Source organism: Rhipicephalus sanguineus, chromosome 2 (genome assembly GCF_013339695.2).
Source record: "Rhipicephalus sanguineus isolate Rsan-2018 chromosome 2, BIME_Rsan_1.4, whole genome shotgun sequence".
Classification (NCBI taxonomy): Eukaryota; Metazoa; Arthropoda; class Arachnida; order Ixodida; family Ixodidae; genus Rhipicephalus; species Rhipicephalus sanguineus.
This window is the reverse complement of record NC_051177.1, coordinates 31,234,241-31,253,024: the sequence shown is the minus strand read 5'-3', so window position 1 is coordinate 31,253,024 and position 18,784 is coordinate 31,234,241. Positions and strand designations below refer to the sequence as shown.

Here is an 18,784-nt window from a genome sequence, read left to right as displayed (position 1 = left end):
CCTTGAAGATTACAAGATGGCGTCAACTCCGTGCAGTAAACATGAAAAGCTGAGCATAATAGAAAAAGATGGCTGATAAAGACGAAACAGACACGCTATATCATTGTCTTTACATAAATAAGAAAAATTCATTTAAGATCGCCTCTCCAACTTGGAAGATGGCCTGCCTAAACACAGGGAAGGTGCGTACGCTAGCTACACTATATCCAGCTCAAAGTGTTGGGCGGTTGTCATTCATGGTACCCTTCTCCAAGATCCGCGCATGTGTTTGAGCTTATGACCTACAGAGTCTGTAGGTCGTAAGTTCAAATACTGCGACACAAAGGGTAAACATTTCATTTCCTTGTGTTTTTCTCGAAAAGCCTTTCGGGATTTTGGTAAACAGTGTTGAAAATTCTGCGGTAAAACGTTTACCCCGTTTATTCACAAAGATTAAGTTGCTAGTGAAGTTAGACGTGCCACTTTGGCATGCAAATGAAGTCATTACCTTTACAATTTTGCTTTACTAAATCCTGTATCGTTTGTGTGCTTTGTTTGTGGTACATATTCCCTCAATACTGCATTTGCGATGTGCGCAATTGTGTCTCGTTGTCGGCGTTATCAGGCGATTTTACGAATTCTCACAAAAATCGAGTATTTCAGCAAAAACCTGTTAACCAAGTATTTCTCACGGCTTCCGTTCCCTTCCCTCTCTACTTTTTATGTCCCTATACAGTTGTACGATTTGAAGGATGTGAGGGAGCTTCTGGTGCACTACAGATACCATCGGAACTGCCATTGTCGTTTGAGCGAATTCGGCAGGTAAGAAAAATTTCACCGCCCGAGCTTGAATCCTACCCGCTCTTTACAATGGCGCCATAATTTAGTCGTACGTAGACAGAATGTGCTGTGAGAAAAGCGCGGGGCCAGGACTACCGTTTTCACTTCTCGAACCATGAGCAGCGAGAGGGTGGAAACGTGTACATTTGGGCCAGCAATCCCAGCACTTCGCGAAAAAAAAAAAAAAAAAAACGGCGTCACTGCCATCACATTATTTCCGAAGCAGGAAGGTTCTCTGTTGCCTCTTCACATCTTTCTTACTCCTCAACAGGGGCGTAGCCGGGTGGGGGGGGGGGGTCAAACCCCCCGAAATTTTTCAGTTTTGCTTGCGATATATACATGCGCACATAAAAAACGCGCGCACGAATACACATAAAGTATGGTTGAACCCCCCTCCCCTCGAAAAAATTTCTGGCTACGCCCCTGCTCCTCAATGACTAGACTTCTTCTTCTTTTTTTTTTTTTGTTTAAGGGTTGGTAACTCATGGAGTTTAGGTAATGCGGTAGAAACCGGGAAGAATGCACAAGCTGTCCAACTGTATATGTATGCATAAGTAAGCAAGTACCATTGTTAGTCTATCAGGAATACAGCCCAGCGTGAACTGGAACAATTCAGACATGGACATCTGCGTTGAGTTTATTTAGGAGCATTGGTCGAAGACCCATCTGTTCGTATGGAGGACGACTGTCTGTTGCCAAGCGCAAGTTTCTTCACTCGCATCTCTTCGCTATAACAATGGACAGATTACAAATGACACAGGCGCGATGCGTCTTAATCTTCTTCTTCTTATTATTATTATTATTAATATTGGTAGTAGTAGTAGTAGTAGTAGTAGCAGTATTAGTAGTAGTAGTGTAGTAGTAGTAGTAGTAGTAGTAGTAGTAGTAGTAGTAGTAGTAGTAGTAGTAGTGAATTATCATTGAAACATTGATATTCAGCAATTGCTAAATGATTGTGAAGAGAAAGCCTAGAATCATATTTATAAATAGCTACAGTGACGTGCAAGTTCAAAAGTGAGAAACAGAAAAGCAAGACAGGAGTCCGTTTTAGTGTAGGTGCATTGGAAGATTTTTTAAACTATTTCTTCGTGGCTGATTCATTCTGACTCGCAGAGCCAAGCCCTGGTGCTGTACGAAACATGGGTGACTTTCCTTCCGAGAGATCCGGCAGTGCTTAGTGCACGTGGACTCCGTGATCGAGGATATGTCTACGTGGATGACGTACGTGTGCTCTTTGAAGTTCAACGTTAAGCAGAAGTCAAGGAAACAAGTTGCTTGCTTTATCCGTCATTACGGCTTACTGTAGTCTTCTGCGTCTGTTGTCACTAAACGAAATCCTTTTCACGCGGCTCAGGGTGTACCCTGTTAGCCAATGCCAAAACGCATTTACTAACGTGCTATACAGGGAACGTTATGGTGCGGGTGCTTGCAGGTCTACCAAGGCATAATTTCGCGTATGGACAATGTGTACAGCGTCATGATCCCGGTTACGAAAGGCCAGCGGCTTACGATACTGGTGGAAAGCCAGGGCAGAGTCGGCTTCGTAGATCTCAATGACCCCAAGGTAAGTTGTACTAGGCGATCAAGAAACGTGCTGTGCGGTAGAACGCTAGGTGCACACAGAGGCGTAGGCTTCCCATTTGACCGGTGTAAGTGGAAGGAGAGGGGGGGGGGGAGGAGTCAACACGGGCTATTCAGTGAAGTACACAGAATAAATCTGTCATTGTTGTGGTATCAAAATTTGGAGATGTGTTTATGAAAGGTTCATTCCTGCGGCATACTACATATGGTTAGAACACAATGCAGCCCCTAATTAAGGCTGCTAGGGTGCGGGGCCCCGGGTTGGGCGCCATATCCTGGGAGCCCTATTTAGGGACTGTATAACACTAACGTGCTAACGTAATTTAAGGTAGCGGGCCGTAACGCATTCCTTGCCTTTTTATCATAACGGGAAACGTATTCGGTTACCTTTTTTTTTGGTAACGCCAACAACACTGCATAAAGGAAGTTCAAATAGCCGCAACGCCACCTAACCAGCGCGCGGTTTACGTGTGTAACTTTCTTTCTTTGTTTGTTTGTTTGTTTCTATACAAAACAAAAAATAGAGCAAAGGCAAAAGGCGAGAGCACCTGACAAACGGCTGTGCTCCAAATAAACGCGTCCTATCTCTCGGCAGATACTGCGTAACGGAAATACTTAAAACGTCAAGACGTTTTTTAACATGTCATCGACTATGTACACCATGAATTAGATTATTTATCGTGCAAGATAGCCGATGCGACATTTTGACGTGAACAACATTATTATTCCATAAAGGTAATCGCCACGCATGCTCGCTATAACGCTTTTTTTTTTCTTTTTGTAATTATTTTCCTGCTAAGGGACTCGGCCGGAACGTCACTCTGTCTGGAATAACGCTGACCGACTGGAACATAACGGCCATTAACGAGAAGGATCACCTGACTGCACGACGTCGCATTGACGACGGCGTGAAGTCTTGGACGCCGGTGAACCAGTCCGTTCCCAGCTGCGACGTCTCTCCACCGGGTCTGGCGGTCTACCAAGCGACGTTTAGGTTCGACGTGTCCCCACCTCTAGATACATACCTCAGGCTCGACCACTGGAAGAAGGTTAGCGAACGCTGCAGTTACGAAGCGATTCTATAATATAGTAGAATCTCGTTGATACGATTCTTCGTGATAAGTTCTTCTTGATAATGAGTGAGTGTGACAACTACATTGAATATCCTGCAGATTGATAGCCTGGGTCTAGGCCGTGCCGAAGGCAGTGGAGAGACGTGGCCTCTCGGTAGCTTCCCGGTCTTACTGAATCACTCACAGTTGGTCCTGGAGATCTGAGCTAGTCGATGTCGCACGCCACCGCGCCCTCTAGTTCATCCGGAGGGACTATTTCGCAATCCCATAGTATATATGTTCTAGGGTGGCTCCTCTATCATTACATAATCTGCATTTTCCCTCGGAGTATAATTCCGGAAACATGCGGTTAAGTTGTACTGGTTAAGTAGTACCTCCAGGCGCTTGGCGCTCCGCGCTTCAAGGCGCTTCCAATATTTTACACAAATAAGCAGCTGCTGTAGGACTGTGTTAATGCATGGATGGATGGATGGATGGATGGATGGATGGATGGATGGATGGATGGATGGATGGATGGATGGATGAATGGATGCAAAACTTTGTTGGAATTCCCGAGGTGCCCGACTCAGCGCGCAGCGGACCGCTCCCACGTTGGGACAGTCAGGCCAAGCCCCACCGCCTCATCGTGAGCCCTCTGGGCAGCCCATAGTTGAGCCCCAGCATCGGACAAATGACTGTGTTAACGTATTCTTTTGCTTTTCCTTGTACGCTTTGAATGCACAGGGTACCGTCCTCCTCAACGGCTTCAACCTCGGCCGGTACTGGACACCCATGGGTCCGCAAAGGGCGCTGTACGTGCCGGCAGTACTGTTCAGGGAAGAAAACTTACTCGACATCATCGAACTGGAGCAAGCACCCTGCGGGCAGGAATCATCAGACTGCTACGTCGAGTTCGTCGACGAACCTGACATCAATGGCCCCGTGCCACTTTCGAAATTATAATAAATTTGTCTGCTGCTTTATTGAAACGTTTACGATATGGATATTCCAGTAGTTCAAATGCGTAATCTAATTGAATATCCCCCCCTCCTACCGCAAAAATAGGACCTTCGAGTAAAACGAGATAGACGTAGCTGTAGATGTAGATGTAGATCCTGCACTGCTGGCTCACACCCACTCAGGGGGATTGGCCAAGAATAGGGTAGCTTAGAAAAAAGTATTTAAAAACTAGTAATGAGAATAATTTCCTATTTTGTATAAAAAAATTTTTACAAGTTAATTTTGTGAGAATAATAATTAAAAAAATGGAAAAAGGTGGGTGGAATTAATTTTCATCAAATAATAAATACACAAATATAGAAACGAATCTTGCTGTACTTTGCTTCTGGTTAACTATGGAACTTTTGAACTGTGGTTATTGTTTAAATCTCTTTGACTGTTCTATGAAATCTTGCATGGCCTCGCATACTTTCCCTCTGCTATGCCCAAGGGTAAGTGCACCTAGAGATAGACGTGTTATTTATAACATGTGATATATGCAATCCAATGCCCACCATTACATTGTCATCTTCCTTCTGTTGTCATTGATTTCTGCTGGAAATATTTCAATTGCTTGTGCAACGAACGAGCTCCGGTGAACACTAATTCTCACAGCATTCGCATTGAAGAAATTGCGGTTTTTTTCGCGTCCGGCGTCGACGTTGAATAGCTCGGTACATCAGGAGGCGCAGACAAGTGAGAATTCATTTGTATTACTTTTTATGGCAAAATCAGCCGAGTAATATTGAGGTAACTCTGACCAGGTAGAGCTATGGTAGTTCAAGTGATGCACTGCTAGTATTATACAGTACGTGGCTGCTGTGGGCGCAACCAGCAATATTTTTTTTTTGGGGGGGGGGAGGTAGGGGTTCAACCATACTTTATGTACGTTCGTGCTTTTGCATGTGTGCGTGTATATATATATAATTATATATACTTATATATAATATATATATATATATATATATATAGATATATATATATAATAATATATATATGCACACACTGGAAAGTTCGGGGGTGTTTAAACCACGCCAGTCGGCTGCGCTAGTGGGGGCTATGGTGGGCTGACCCGTTGGTAGGTGGGCCAGAGAATGAAATGACATTTTGAATTATAACAGACAGCCGCCGCTTTTATTGCATGTTGTTTTAATCCGGTGCGCCCAAGCCAAGCTCCGCCAGTGGTGGTCAAGCGTGTGTGCACAGAAGAGTTGCAATACTGTCTCTATCCGCCCTCGTGGACGCTGCTTGCTTTCTAGTGTGTACTGGTGCGCCCCCATACGGCGACGGTGCGATAGGTGGATATGCTCGTTCATGCTCATAGAAGCCGTCGGGCAAAAGCCGCCTGTTACTCTCCGTTGTTCTATTCATGTTTCAATTCTGGTTTGATATTTGTACTGCCGACGCCTGCTCCACTAGACAACCATGCCGTCTGTTACGTCGATTGTTCTATATTATTTGTTTTAAAATGACAGGCCCCGTTTTTTTTATGCGTGCGTCGCGATGCACTGCGTACGTTTCTTACGTGCATGTGTCCAAGTTGTTTGCGTGATCTGTTAACACAGGATGAAATAAAAATTGTGCAGTACAAACAGCATTCTTGTTTTATTGAACACCCCAAACAGTACAACAACAATGACTATTACGGCTGTATGCCTGCTTAAGAAACGCACAAAAGACACGCGATTTATCTTCGCCCTACACTCGTAGCACTCAACTAGGCCAAGAGAACCAAAATCTACTTGCTGAACGTTTATTAACAGCCGTCACACAGCTGCATAATAATGCGTGAAAGTACTGTAGCAAATGACCAACAACATTCACACAGCGTTTTTTTTTGTTCACAGACCGTATTAACATATGAGAAATTCTAACTGCATTGCAATCACATATTTCGGAATATCTAATCACTTTCACCATTGAAGGCCACAATCCTCTAACACATGCTCTTTAATTGAGCATGGCATTACTCGACTTATATAGGAATGCGCAACGCGTGGCATTACTCAGATTTATATAGGAAATGCGCACGCGTGCAATGTATCTCGTATGCGAGATTCTCCTTGGTACGTGCAGCTCAAAAATAAAATGCGATTCTAGAAGTATGTTCGTGGAGTAGCGAGGCATAGAGCAGGACAACTATTTACAGCTTCACTTACCTTTGCAAAACGGTATTCAATTGCAATTCAATATTAACCGACGCAACAACGATAACAAGACGCTTGTGCACACAGGCGTACCAGGTTGACGCTCGAGGCCAAGCGCGGTATTTTAAGTGTAGCACAATGTGCGCGTACAGTACGCTAGAATATTCTGGCACAATGTCGTCAAGCTGCAGTCACTTCAGCGGTTCCCACGATGTAGCACCAGTTGACGTCCTCAGACCGTCATGCAAATGCTACGACGCCGAGAACTACGCACACAGCGGACTTGGAAAAACGCGGTCTTGCAGGAGGCCATCTTGTCCCGCAACCAACGACAAAAGTACACAACTGAGGCGTCTGAAACATTGCCGTTGATGAGATGGCAGCTTGAACGAAATCAGGGCTCATCGTCCGACGTGTGGCCATCGCCTTAACACAATTATTAACGTTGCAACGTTCAAGGAAGAAGCGACGAAAGCGACGAGCCCAGCCGGTCTTGTCGAATGCGCTACAGCACAGTGCAACAGTGCTACAGTGGCTAGCGCGCGGCGGCGCGCGCTCTCACGGCACAAGAAAGAAATAAAAGAAAGTGGAGAGAGGAGTTAGCTTGCTTGGAGCATGGCCCATAGAGTTAATATACTGACTCTAGAGGAAAAGCTGGGCCGCGAGACCTATAACACAAGAACGCTGACATCTGGAACGTTGTCATTCTTGCCATCACATATCAAATCCTAAAGAAGCATTCTGCACATTAAAAAACTTGCGGATATTGTTTTGTGTTTATTTGAATACTTCTACGAAAGAATACGACGGCTATTATGCATTTACTGCGCGCGGAAAGGAGCGTTTGCAGACTGTTAACTAGATGGACACCACCATATCAACACCTCGGCGAGTACGCGAGTGTGTGCGTACTCGAGGCTTGCGGCCGATTGCGCCGGTTTGCGCGTCGTGGTTAAAGCCCCCTGAACTTCGTTCGCGTCGTGTTATCTCGTAGTTGTCATAGTGTCCAGTTGTGTGCGTTTTCTGTCGCCGCATACCACTCGACTTCATGTGAGAGCCCTTGTTTCTTCGAGCTGGAAACTTCAGTGCATCAGTGCAAACCAGGACGGACGGCAAAGAAGAGATGAGACAAGCCTGAAAGTTATGTACGAACTAGTCGCAAACCGATTCTTTTTATACTTTTTAAACGGCGATAAAGTCTTCGTGGGGCCGTGTAACTTTAGTTTCGATTGAAGCTTTCAGGAGATGTCTCACTCACTATCGCCGCTGCATGCTGCAATCGACATTTTTCTGCTTTACGGCTCTCTGCGCTGAAGTACGGCAGAAATGAGCGAAAAAGAACGTGGATATACAGGTGTCTCGCCATTGCAGTCGAATCAGCGCGCGACCCACGGCCTACGGACTTTGCTTCGAGCTGCGAATCTGTCGGGTGACCTTTGTACGAGCGAACGGAGAAACTTTGGTAGGGAGTGCCTAGTAAAAACCATGCACAAACAGGTGGAAATTTAAACTGTTATCACCGGACCAGCTACAACAGACAATCAACAGTACACTAAAACATGACACGGCTTGACACGCAGCAAAACACAGCTGATGTTCTCTGAACCAGCGCGTAGCTGGCTTAGGTTGGTAGATTAAACTGATTACTACCGTCAAATACAGCGAGCGTCTCAGGGTCTGGCAACGCTGGCAACGATCGTTTTGTTCCATCATGGCGGAACCCATGCGGTTAGCGAGGCGGTAAATGCAGGAGAACGATCCTCAGGTCACGTGGCATAATAGTCACGTGATCAAAGCGTAGCTCATCTAGGTACATCTTCACCTAGGAGCAGAGAGTGTGTCTAGGGACGGTTTAGGTACAACACCGAACACGCGAACACGTACTACAATCGCGTGTGCGTGATGGGTTGTGCGAGAGGCATGAACGGGGTGGGCGTGTGTCCACAGCTTCCGAGCTAGGTAAGTTTGCGTTAATTCGTTGCCACTAAAACGTGGCAGGCCGTTTCAAGGCACGTCTTCCTTAGCACCTGAAACCGACTCTTTGGAAAAGAAATACAGGCAAGTGAGGTGTGAAAACGCAATGTGAAGTGCTAAATGTTGAGAAAGCGCCTATGAACCAAATGTACTGGCAACAGCTAGTTGAGGCATTTTCATTGGTGTGTGCTGACTGTCATGTGTGCTGACATCTACGTAGTTTCCGTGAATGGTTTTGAGAAGTGTTTTGCGTTTTTTTTTCGCTTCATGGGGGTATTGCATGAAGCTGGCACACATTTTAATTGTACGCAAGAAGGGTAGCTTGGCTTGTTCGTGTACATACATAACGCAAGCGGAATAGCTCACACCGAGGCAGGGACGGTGTAAGCAAGTCGACACGAGAGCATGTGTTTCTTGCTTGCTCCGTCGCTGTCTCAGTATGTGCTATTCCGCTTGCTCGTGCTAGGTCTAAAGGTGCTAGCGCGCGCCCCGGCGCTTTCGCTGCCGTCCATCGAGAGCGTCCGACAGGAGAAAAGAATCGCTCTCCGCTAACTCGGGAGACGGGAACGCGAGGCTCACTCGTTGCGGGATCGGCAGGAACTGTAGGCAAACTGGGAAAACTTGGCATCGCCTCATAGGGAATAATCGAGCTCTTGATTTCCCTCGGGGTTGACGCTGCACCGTCCCTAGAATTCCCCAGAAAGCGATGTTATACGGAGCGGTGACGTCTGCATCGAACTAGCCAATGAGAGCGAGGATCACCCTCCTGGAGTTACCGCTTCGCTGCGGTTAGGTTTCAATGCATGGGCCCTATGGGGAGCTTTTCCTCTAGAGTCAGTATATTAACTCTATGGCATGGCCAGTCGGTGGAAGCAGGAGGACGTGTTGCGTCGTCAGTGTGGCGTATTGTCGAGAGATGGCGCTAGTTTGTTTTTGCGCAACGGATTCGCAAACTTCATTGAAAATGCATGGGATCCTATGGCGGTTTGTGAGAGGGCACAACCGCCTTAGCCGAGCGGTGGCGCCACCATACCGATGCACGAGGCGGATAGCGCATCGGTGCTCTGTCTGTCCAGTCGGAAACTGCACATATGTGCTACTGAAAACTGTTCCCTACATTCGGTAGTTTTGTGCGTTACTTGGATGCTGTCGGCTTGCGAAGTTTTAGCGCTGGCCCCCCATAGCGCCAAATTTTATCTTAGACGACGAAGAGCAAAAAACAATGCGATCCTCACAGGAAATTCCAACGAAAACAAAGCAGCCGTAACCGCAAAACCTTTTCGTTTTTTTTTAATTAGGAAAAAAGAAACGCACCTTACTTTTAAAGGGGCCTGTAACACTTTTCCCAGTAACCATCGAATGGTTTCAGTAAAGGATTTCATTGCCTCACGAATCGACTGCCGCTAAAATTTTTAGAATCCGTCAAGTACGAGCGGAGTTACAGAGATTTGTCACACGCTGTATATATTGATTTCTCTCTTCTCTCGTCCCGACGAGCGCGCTCGAAGCTAAGCAGGAGGGCTAGCACTGCGAAAAGAAGTTACGTCACGCGTGCGCCATGACCTCGAGCACTTCTTTTTTTTACTTTCACTGTGGTCGCGAGCGAGCGCGCGGAAACGTGGCGGCCTCCCGCGGCAGCCTCGGTGACTATGCAGCTCACGACGCTCAAATCACCCAATAACCGTGAATTTGGGTATATGGCGCGGTCATTCAAGTATGCATCATTTTGTAGAAAGAAGAGGGAACGATTTCTAGCTGACTTTGAAAATTAATTGCAATTAACAGGCCGCGTGCTGCGCTATATGTTTGGCTCGCGTGTTCTCAGAAGCTGCGAATACCAATTCGGTAGCGTTTTCTGACCATGCTGAAAAAGGGTTGCAGGGCCCCTTAAAAAAAAAAAAAAGACCTGCGAATATACCTTCGTTTGCTCCCTTCAAAAGAATAAAATTTAAGACATGACGGCAATGTGGACTTTCGTCCATGCTTTCGGCGTCTGCAGCCGTATTCCGCTATGCGATAAAGCCACCGCCTCTTAGAGTAGCTGGCAAAACGAGGCACTCTACGGGCGCGGGCATCCGACGTAGCTTAGCGGCTAAGGTGCAGTACTGCTAAGTTCGAGCACGCGGGCTCGATTCCCGGGCAGTCGGCCGTATTTCTACTCGGATGAAATACAAAAATCCACGCGCATACTTGGATTTATGTGCATGTTAAAGAACACTGTAGGTGTACGATGGTCAATATTAATCAGGAGTTTCCTTCCACCCCTTCAGATGTTTTTTTCGACTGGCGTGGACGAATACAATTTCCCATTGTCAGACAATTGTGACAGTGTTAAGACACAGGGTCATGGTCACCCAGGAATTGTATTCGGAAGAGCTTTTGTGAAAAAAAAAAAACGGTGGCATATTGAAAGATTAATTAATTTATAAAGGCGTTTATTGACGGCACTAGTCGACGAAGCACAACGGCGACAGTCAAGGCACAGCGCGGACTCTGAGCGCGAGGAGCGTGCTGTCCGAGAAGAGCCGAAGGGGACGACCCACTAGAGAGCGCCCGAGAGGGCGACCCATTACATAGACTTCCAACGCTTCGCTACAATTACCCCGGGTACGAAAAAGGGAGCCGCCTGGCGACCTAACTGCTTGTCACTATGAGCGGGTCATGATAGGGCTTCAGGCGCTCCACGATGACAATGTCGCGCCCTCGACGGCGCATGTCCGAAGATGGTTCAATGGGCTCGATCAGGTAGTTGACCGGGGATGTGCGTTCGACGACACGGTAGGGGCCGTCGTACTTGGGCAGCAGTTTGGAAGAGAGGCCAGGTGCAGTGGTAGGGACTGAGAGCCATACGAGTGCTCCAGGGCGGAACGTGGGCGCAGAAATGGTGGTGTCACCGCGAATGCTCTTTTGCCGCTCTTGGTCATGCGTAGTAAACGTCTTGGCAAGCTCCCGACACTCCTCAGCAAGTCTGGCTGTGGCAGAAATAGGCGCACACTCAGACGGATCCGGCTTGTATGGAAGGATTGTGTCGATTGTGTGCGACGGGTGTCTGCCGTACAATAAGAAAAAGGGGGAGAAACCAGTAGTGCTCTGAGGGGCGGTATTATAGGCGTAGGTGACGAAAGGCAGAATGGCATCCCAATTGGTGTGATCGGCGGCGACGTACATCGAGAGCATGTCGCCGAGCGTGCGGTTAAAGCGTTCGGTGAGGCCATTCGTCTGCGGGTGGTAAGCAGTAGTTTTCCGGTGAACAACGTTGCACTCTTTCAGGATGGCTTCGACGACTTCCGACAAGAAGACACGACCTCGATCGCTGAGCAGCTCCTGGGGTGGACCGTGGCGTAGCATGAATCGGTGCAGCAGGAAGGAAGCAACATCGCGCGCTGTAGCCGCTGGGAGGGCGGCAGTTTCGGCGTATCGCGTAAGGTGGTCAACAGCGACGATGGCCCAGCGGAAGTGGTCCATACAAGTCTATGCCAACGCGCCCGAACGGACGGTCAGGGCAAGGCAGAGGTTGCAGAACTGCCGGCGACAGGTGCGTTGCTGTTTTGCGGCGCTGACAATCGATGCAGAAGCGAACGAACTTCTGCACGTAGCGGTACATCCCTCGCCAAAAGTACCGTTGGCGAATGCGGTGGTAGGTTTTCGATACCCCAGAGTGTGCGCACTGCGGATCAGAGTGGAACGATTCGCATATGTCAGAACGCAGACTGCGGGGTATTACGAGTAGCCACTGGCGGCCGTCGCCGTAATTGCGTCGGTGGAGGAGGTCGTCGCGAACGGCGAAATGGTGGGCTTGACGACGCAACGCGCGAGTGGATGGTGTTGCCGATGGATCAGTCAGCAAGTCTATCAATGAGGCGATCCAGTGATCCTTGCGCTGTTCAGTAGCGATGGTGTGAATGTCGATAGAAGAAACGGCATTGTGAGACACTGAGCTATGGGTATTGTCGTCAGGCAAGGGGGAGCGCGAGAGTGCGTCGGCGTCAGCATGCTGGCGTCCATTGCGGTACAGCACGCGGATATCGTAGTCCTGTAGGCGAAGTGCCCAGCGGGCGAGGCGACCTGAGGGATCCTTCAGTGACGACAACCAGCATAGTGCATGATGGTCGGTGATCACATCAAATGGGCGACCATACAAATAAGGTCGGAATTTCGTAAGGGCCCAGATGATCGCCAGGCATTCCTTTTCGGTGACGGTGTAATTCGCCTCGGCTTTAGTAAGCGTACGACTTGCATGCGCCACGACATATTCAGGGAACCCTGGTTTGCGCTGCGCAAGGACAGCGCCAAGGCCAACACCACTAGCGTCTGTGTGTACCTCTGTAGGAGCCGTAGGGTCGTAGTGGCGTAGTATGGGAGGCGATGTCAACAAACGGCGGAGCTTTTCGAAAGCATCGTCGCACTCGGACGACCATGAATGGAGGGGCCCGTTACTTCCGAGGAGCTTCGTCAGAGGCGATATGATAGTCGCGAAATTTCGAATGAAGCGCCGAAAGTAGGAACACAGTCCTACGAAACTGCGCAGTTCTTTGACGGACGTAGGTTTCGGGAACTCGGTCACGGCGCGAAGTTTGCCTGGATCGGGGAGAATTCCGTCCTTGGACACGACGTAGCCGAGGATTGTCAGCTGCCGTGCTGCAAATCGGCACTTCTTTAGGTTCAGTTGCAGACCGGCGTCGCTCAAACGCGTCAAAACATGCCGTAGGCGTTGAAGATGGGTGGAAAAGTCCGGAGCAAAAACGACGACGTCGTCTAGGTAGCACAAGCACGTGTGCCATTTCAGGTTGCGCAGAACGGTATCCATCATGCGCTCAAAGGTGGCGGGCGCATTACACAGCCCAAACGGCATGACGTTGAATTCGTACAGGCCGTCTGGCGTGACAAAGGCGGTCTTCGGTCGAGCGTCGTCAGCCGCAGGTACTTGCCAGTACCCTGAGCGCAAATCGAGAGATGAAAAGAATTCGGCGCCTTGCAGGCTGTCAATCGCATCGTCTATTCGCGGCAGTGGGTACACGTCCTTACGAGTGATCTTGTTGAGTCGTCTGTAGTCGACACAGAACCGCACAGAACCGTCCTTCTTCGCAACAAGAACGACAGGAGACGCCCAGGGGCTGTTGGAGGGTCGAATAACATCGCGTCGAAGCATGTCGTCGACTTGCTCGGTGATTGCAGGGCGTTCTGTGGGAGATACGCGATATGGACGTTGCCGCAGTGGCAGGTGGGCGCCAGTATCGATGCCGTGCGTAACGGCCGAGGTGCGGCCGAGAGGCGTTTGAGCGACATCGAAAGAAGAGCGAAATTCTTCCAACAGGTCCAGAAGCTGGGAACGCTGGACCTGCGTAAGGTTGTCAGCTATGGTGGAACCAAACACGTCAGCGGGTGATGAACCAGACATCGAAACAGCACTGAGCGTACTGGAACTGCGGCCGTGCGTGTCATCGGGTTCGTCCATAACTTGTGCGTCTTCGAGGGGTTCCACGCTGCCGAGACATTCCCCTCGCACCAACGTAACACTGTACGGGGAGGGGTTGATTAGAAAAATAGAGGTGCTTCCCTGAGTGATTTGAACGGTCGCGAAAGGCACCAGCAAGCCTTTCCTCGTGCAAATACGGTCATATGGCGAGAGGAGTGCAACGGTGTCGGATAGACTGGCGCAGTAGACGGACACCGCCGTTGACGAGTTTGCAGGCAATTTGATGTCGTCTTTGACGAGTACCTTGCTCGCACCCGATGGACTGTCTTCCGGCGTCAAATTAGAGAATGGTGACAGCTCTATTTCGGCTGGTGCGCAATGAATGACGGCGTCGTGGCGGGAGAGGAAAGCAGGAAATCCCATCCGAGGATGACGTCGTGAGAGCAGGCAGGAATTATAATCATTTCGACGGCGTACATAGTGTCCTTAATCATGACGCGGGCTGTGCACACCGCTGTAGGGTGAATACGTTGGGCGCTGGCTGTACGGAGGGAGAGCCCGGAAAGTGGCGTCGTCACTTTGCGCAGTATTCGGCTAAGCTTTGCGTCCATAACGGATACAGCGGCTCCAGTGTCGATAAGGGCAGATGCACGAACACCGTCTACAAACACGTCTATCACGTTCGATGGCTTCGCTGAGGGCTTTCACTGTTCGATCGCGTCGCAGCCCTTGCCTCGTGGACTGCGACGACTAGTTTTCCTGGTCGCGTGGGACCAGACGTGGCCGCATCGGGGACAGTGAGCGGCGTCGTGGTGACGGTGAACGGCGGGTAGAGGACGCTGGGCGAGACGGCGGTGACATAGGCTGCGGTGAATCGTAATACGGGCGGCTCGACTGGCTTGGCATGGTTGAGGCGACTGGAGGCGACTGCACGCGATTGCAATAGCGGGCGACGTGACCGGCGCAACCGCACGCAAAGCAGATGGGGCGGTTGTCGGAAGTGCGCCATCGGTTCGCCGGGGTGGGTCCCATCCATGGCCCAAGACGCGGTGGACGGGGCGGCGGCTGATAGGACTGCATGGTGGGCTGCAGTCGTGGCCTAGGAATGACGTCGGCGTACGCAGCCGGCACACTCGCCTGGAAGGCCTGTGGTCTGGCGACGACTTCGGCGTAAGGATGTGGGGCAGACACAGGGATCGCTGGGGGTGGCCTGGCTATAACTTGCGCGTAATTGAGTGGCGCAAGCGCCGGAGGTGGCTGGTGGTATTCCGGCATGACCTCCGCGATTTCCTGTTGAATAGCGCGGCGTAAGGGAGGCAGCAGTGTGGTCGACGGCTGTTCAACATGCTGCGACTGAGGCAAGGTCAGTAGAGAAAGCTGGCGGGCAATTTCCTCGCGTACAAATGACTTGACCTCGGCGAGCAAGCCCGAGTGATCAGAAATGGCCGACAAGCCAGCGAGGTCGGCGTCGCGTGATGGAGGTCGACGGGTCAGAAACCGCTGCCGGCGCAGCTCCTCGTAGCTTTGACAGAGCGTGATCACCTCTGTCACGGTACGAGGGTTCTTGGCGAGCAGCATGGTGAAGGCATCGTCGTCGATGCCTTTCATAACGTGTCGGATCTTGTCAGACTCAGACATGGTTACGTCGGCCTTCTTGCAAGTCGAGGACGTCTTCGATGTAGCTGGTAAACGACTCACCGGTCTGCTGAGCTCGTTCACGTAAACGCTGTTCGGCTTGCAGTTTACGTACGACACAGGGGCGTAGCCAGAAATTTTTTTCGGGGGGGGGGGGGGGGTTCAACCATACTTTATGTATGTTCGTGCGTGCGTTTGTATGTGCGCGTGCCTATATACGCAAGCAAAACTGAAAAATTTCGGGGGGGGTTTTGAACCCCCCCAACCCCCCCCCTTGGCTACGCCCCTGGTACGGCAGGTCGGCCAAACACGTTGATGATGGCGGTCTTGAAATCAGACCACGTGAGGAAATCGGTTGCGTGGTTGTTGTACCACAGGCTGGCCACACCCGCGAGGTAGAAAACCAGGTTGCTCAGCTTTCCTGCCTCGTCCCATTTGTTGGGTACGCTCACGCGCTCGTATATCGCGAGCCAGTCCTCCACGTCAGTGCCATCCGCGCCGGTGAATATAGGAGGGTCGCGGATGCGGGGGGAACCGGAGCATGGTGTCGGTACAGGGGGAAGCGTTTGCTGGGCGGCGTCTTGAGGCATGGTAGAGGGCACGGTACGGGATCGAAGCGCCAGGGGCATCGAACGGACCGAAGCTGGTTGGACGGCGCAGCACTCTCCACCAAATTATAAAGGCGTTTATTGACGGCACTAGTCGACGAAGCACAACGGCGACAGTCAAGACACAGCGCGGACTCTGAGCGCGAGGAGCGTGCTGTCCGAGAAGAGCCGAAGGGGACGACCCACTAGAGAGCGCCCGAGAGGGCGACCCATTACATAGACTTCCAACGCTTCGCTACAAATTAATTAAACTATTAATTCAATTTCTTAAGCACACCGTTGACGTATGATAGCGTATATAGATAACTGACTGAGGGATAATATTGACATCATGCAGCTGCATATTGTAGCTGCTCCCCTGTTGCCCCGTGAGTGAGTGAGTGAGTGAGTGAGTGAGTGAGTGAGTGAGTGAGTGAGTGAGTGAGTGAGTGAGTGAGTGAGTGAGTGAGTGAGTGAGTGAGTGAGTGAGTGAGTGAGTGAGTGAGTGAGTGAGTGAGTGAGTCAATAAATGTTTAATGGGTCCAGCAAAACGCGATTAATCGCGCACCCGACTAATCCCACGACGGAACCGACAGGTCTAGCCCGCCGGCCCGATCAAGGGCGCGTTGGACTGCCGGGATTTGGTCTCCATAGACGGGACTGGAGCGCGTCCCACTCCTCCTTGGTGAACTTCGGGCCCAACAACCCGCACTCACAGAACACGTGAGACAAAGTAGCAGCTACGCAACTAACTGCGCAAGAACCATTCGGGTAAATGTCCGGATATATGCTATTATCCCGTGACTGACGTCTCTGCGTCAGGACGTGCATGCAATGCAGGCAAAACCACAAAATTTTTGTAGAAAGCACGATAGGCAAAGCTACAACGGTGCAGTTCGCTCAGTGAAGCCGCTTTTTCTTCTCAGTATTGGTATGGTGGCTAGAAGGGGAACACGTGACCTCTGCGAGTCAGTATGTTAAATTTGTTCGCATGCACTGCCGCAGCTTTGCCTGCACTGCACGGGCGCTCCGACGTATATCGATCACGTGTTAAGCCGATACTCAATTGTTTTTATGATGATGATGTCCTCGTCCTGATGGCGCTCACCCACAAAGGGGGATGGGCCAAGAACCGGGCGGCAGGATTTTTTTTTTTTTGCTTTAGTTTTATTGCGCAACTCTCTTTGCTAATTTTGTCTTCCTCCATGTCCCAAAACAGGAGCGGCTGAAAACTCGGTCTGGCGGCGCGGTTCTGTAGAGATGAGATGCGCATGTTTAAACCTTATATTAATTAAATACACACGCATAGCGCTTAGAGTTTACCCTGTCGAATGAATGGGGTTGTAAAAAACTCACAGGGTCCCTCATGCATTCGCCGAAGACGACTCGAAGGCGAAAGCCATTTTCTTTTTCTTCAGTCGATGTATTGATCATTCCCCGCCCCTCACCGAAAGCTTTCTGCACCTAACGAGGTTTGGCGCTGCCTCCGGTATTGACCCACATTCGGCCAAGCGACAACGTCATGTAGGGTTGCCACCTTTTACCGAAAAAAAAAACCGGCCTTTATTCGGGGAGGGAGGGGGGGGAGTTAACAGGAGATAAAATAATGTTGAACAATAGACGCAATGTCAATTCTTCGGCATGCAGTGCCATTTATGTAACATTGCTTTCATTTTTAGCCAAATAAACCCAATCCACAAACAAAAGCAGCACACTCAGCTAACCAACTAGCCTATTGCTGACATAAAAGTACCCGTGATTGGAATGACACTTCGCTTATTAGTCTCGAATGTGCTGCACTGAAAAGGAACCACAATGCTTCGTCCATAGAAAGCTCTTTGCGTCTGAATCCAACAGGCCAGTTGCATTATAGACACAAAGGAATGTTAAAATGTACCTATGCCACAAAAATGTCGGATATTCATGTACCATACACGTGCAATAATATGCTCTATTCGAATGATCGCTAGACTTGAAGGGATCCCAGAAAGTGCTTGACTAATAGCGTAAGAGTTTTGGTGATTGACGTCGTAGTTGTTGAACAACGCGGTCGGGGACTGACCGCCGGTCAGTCCCCGACCGCGCAGGTGGAATTCCTCAGTCAACACGTGCGGTCAACACGGAGAACAGTAAAAAAAAAAAAAATACCCGGGATACGATCAGCAAAAAACCGGCCAATGACGGCCGGTCTTAGGTGCGGACCGGCGACTGGCGCCTTGTCTGAAAAACCGGCCCGGCCGGTCCAAAACCGGGCAGGTGGCAATCCTAACGTCATGTGATGACGTCATGACACGTCACAAATCTTGGTGACCTGTGACGTCATGATGACGTCATATGGGGATGTGATAGCTTGATGATGATCTCGCATCACTCGTGTTGACGCTGTCGACGCCGGACGCCGATGACGCCGACGGTCAATTTTCGCGTTTGATGAGGCATCTAAGGCTTGCTTTCACCTTTAAAAACCACTTCATGATCTTTTCAGATTGAGCGGCATAATCCGATAGATCTGATTGGCCTAGTACACTGTAGATTGGCCCGATACAACACGGCCACAGCCATCATCATTGCGGC

General features: G+C 49.8%; 2 protein-coding genes across 6 annotated transcripts in view; one reads left to right on the top strand and one right to left on the bottom strand.

Annotated features, from left to right (window-relative positions):
- LOC119382660 (beta-galactosidase) overlaps positions 1–4,431 on the top strand; it is a 139,653-nt gene extending 135,222 nt beyond the window's left edge. Inside the window, exons 12-15 of one of the 4 annotated variants that reach the window (XM_049412284.1) lie at positions 1,933–2,040; positions 2,252–2,383; positions 3,201–3,449; positions 4,197–4,431. In XM_049412284.1, coding sequence (XP_049268241.1) covers positions 1,933–2,040; positions 2,252–2,383; positions 3,201–3,449; positions 4,197–4,415 — 708 coding nt within the window. In that variant the 3' untranslated portion in view covers positions 4,416–4,431. The remainder of the gene's footprint in view (positions 1–1,932; positions 2,041–2,251; positions 2,384–3,200; positions 3,450–4,196) is intronic. The other 3 variants (XM_049412283.1, XM_049412282.1, XM_049412285.1) reach the window with 3 other exon arrangements.
- Positions 1–18,784, bottom strand: part of LOC119382659 (uncharacterized) — a 111,621-nt gene that overhangs the window by 60,141 nt on the left and 32,696 nt on the right. The gene's annotated exons all lie outside the window — the stretch shown is intronic.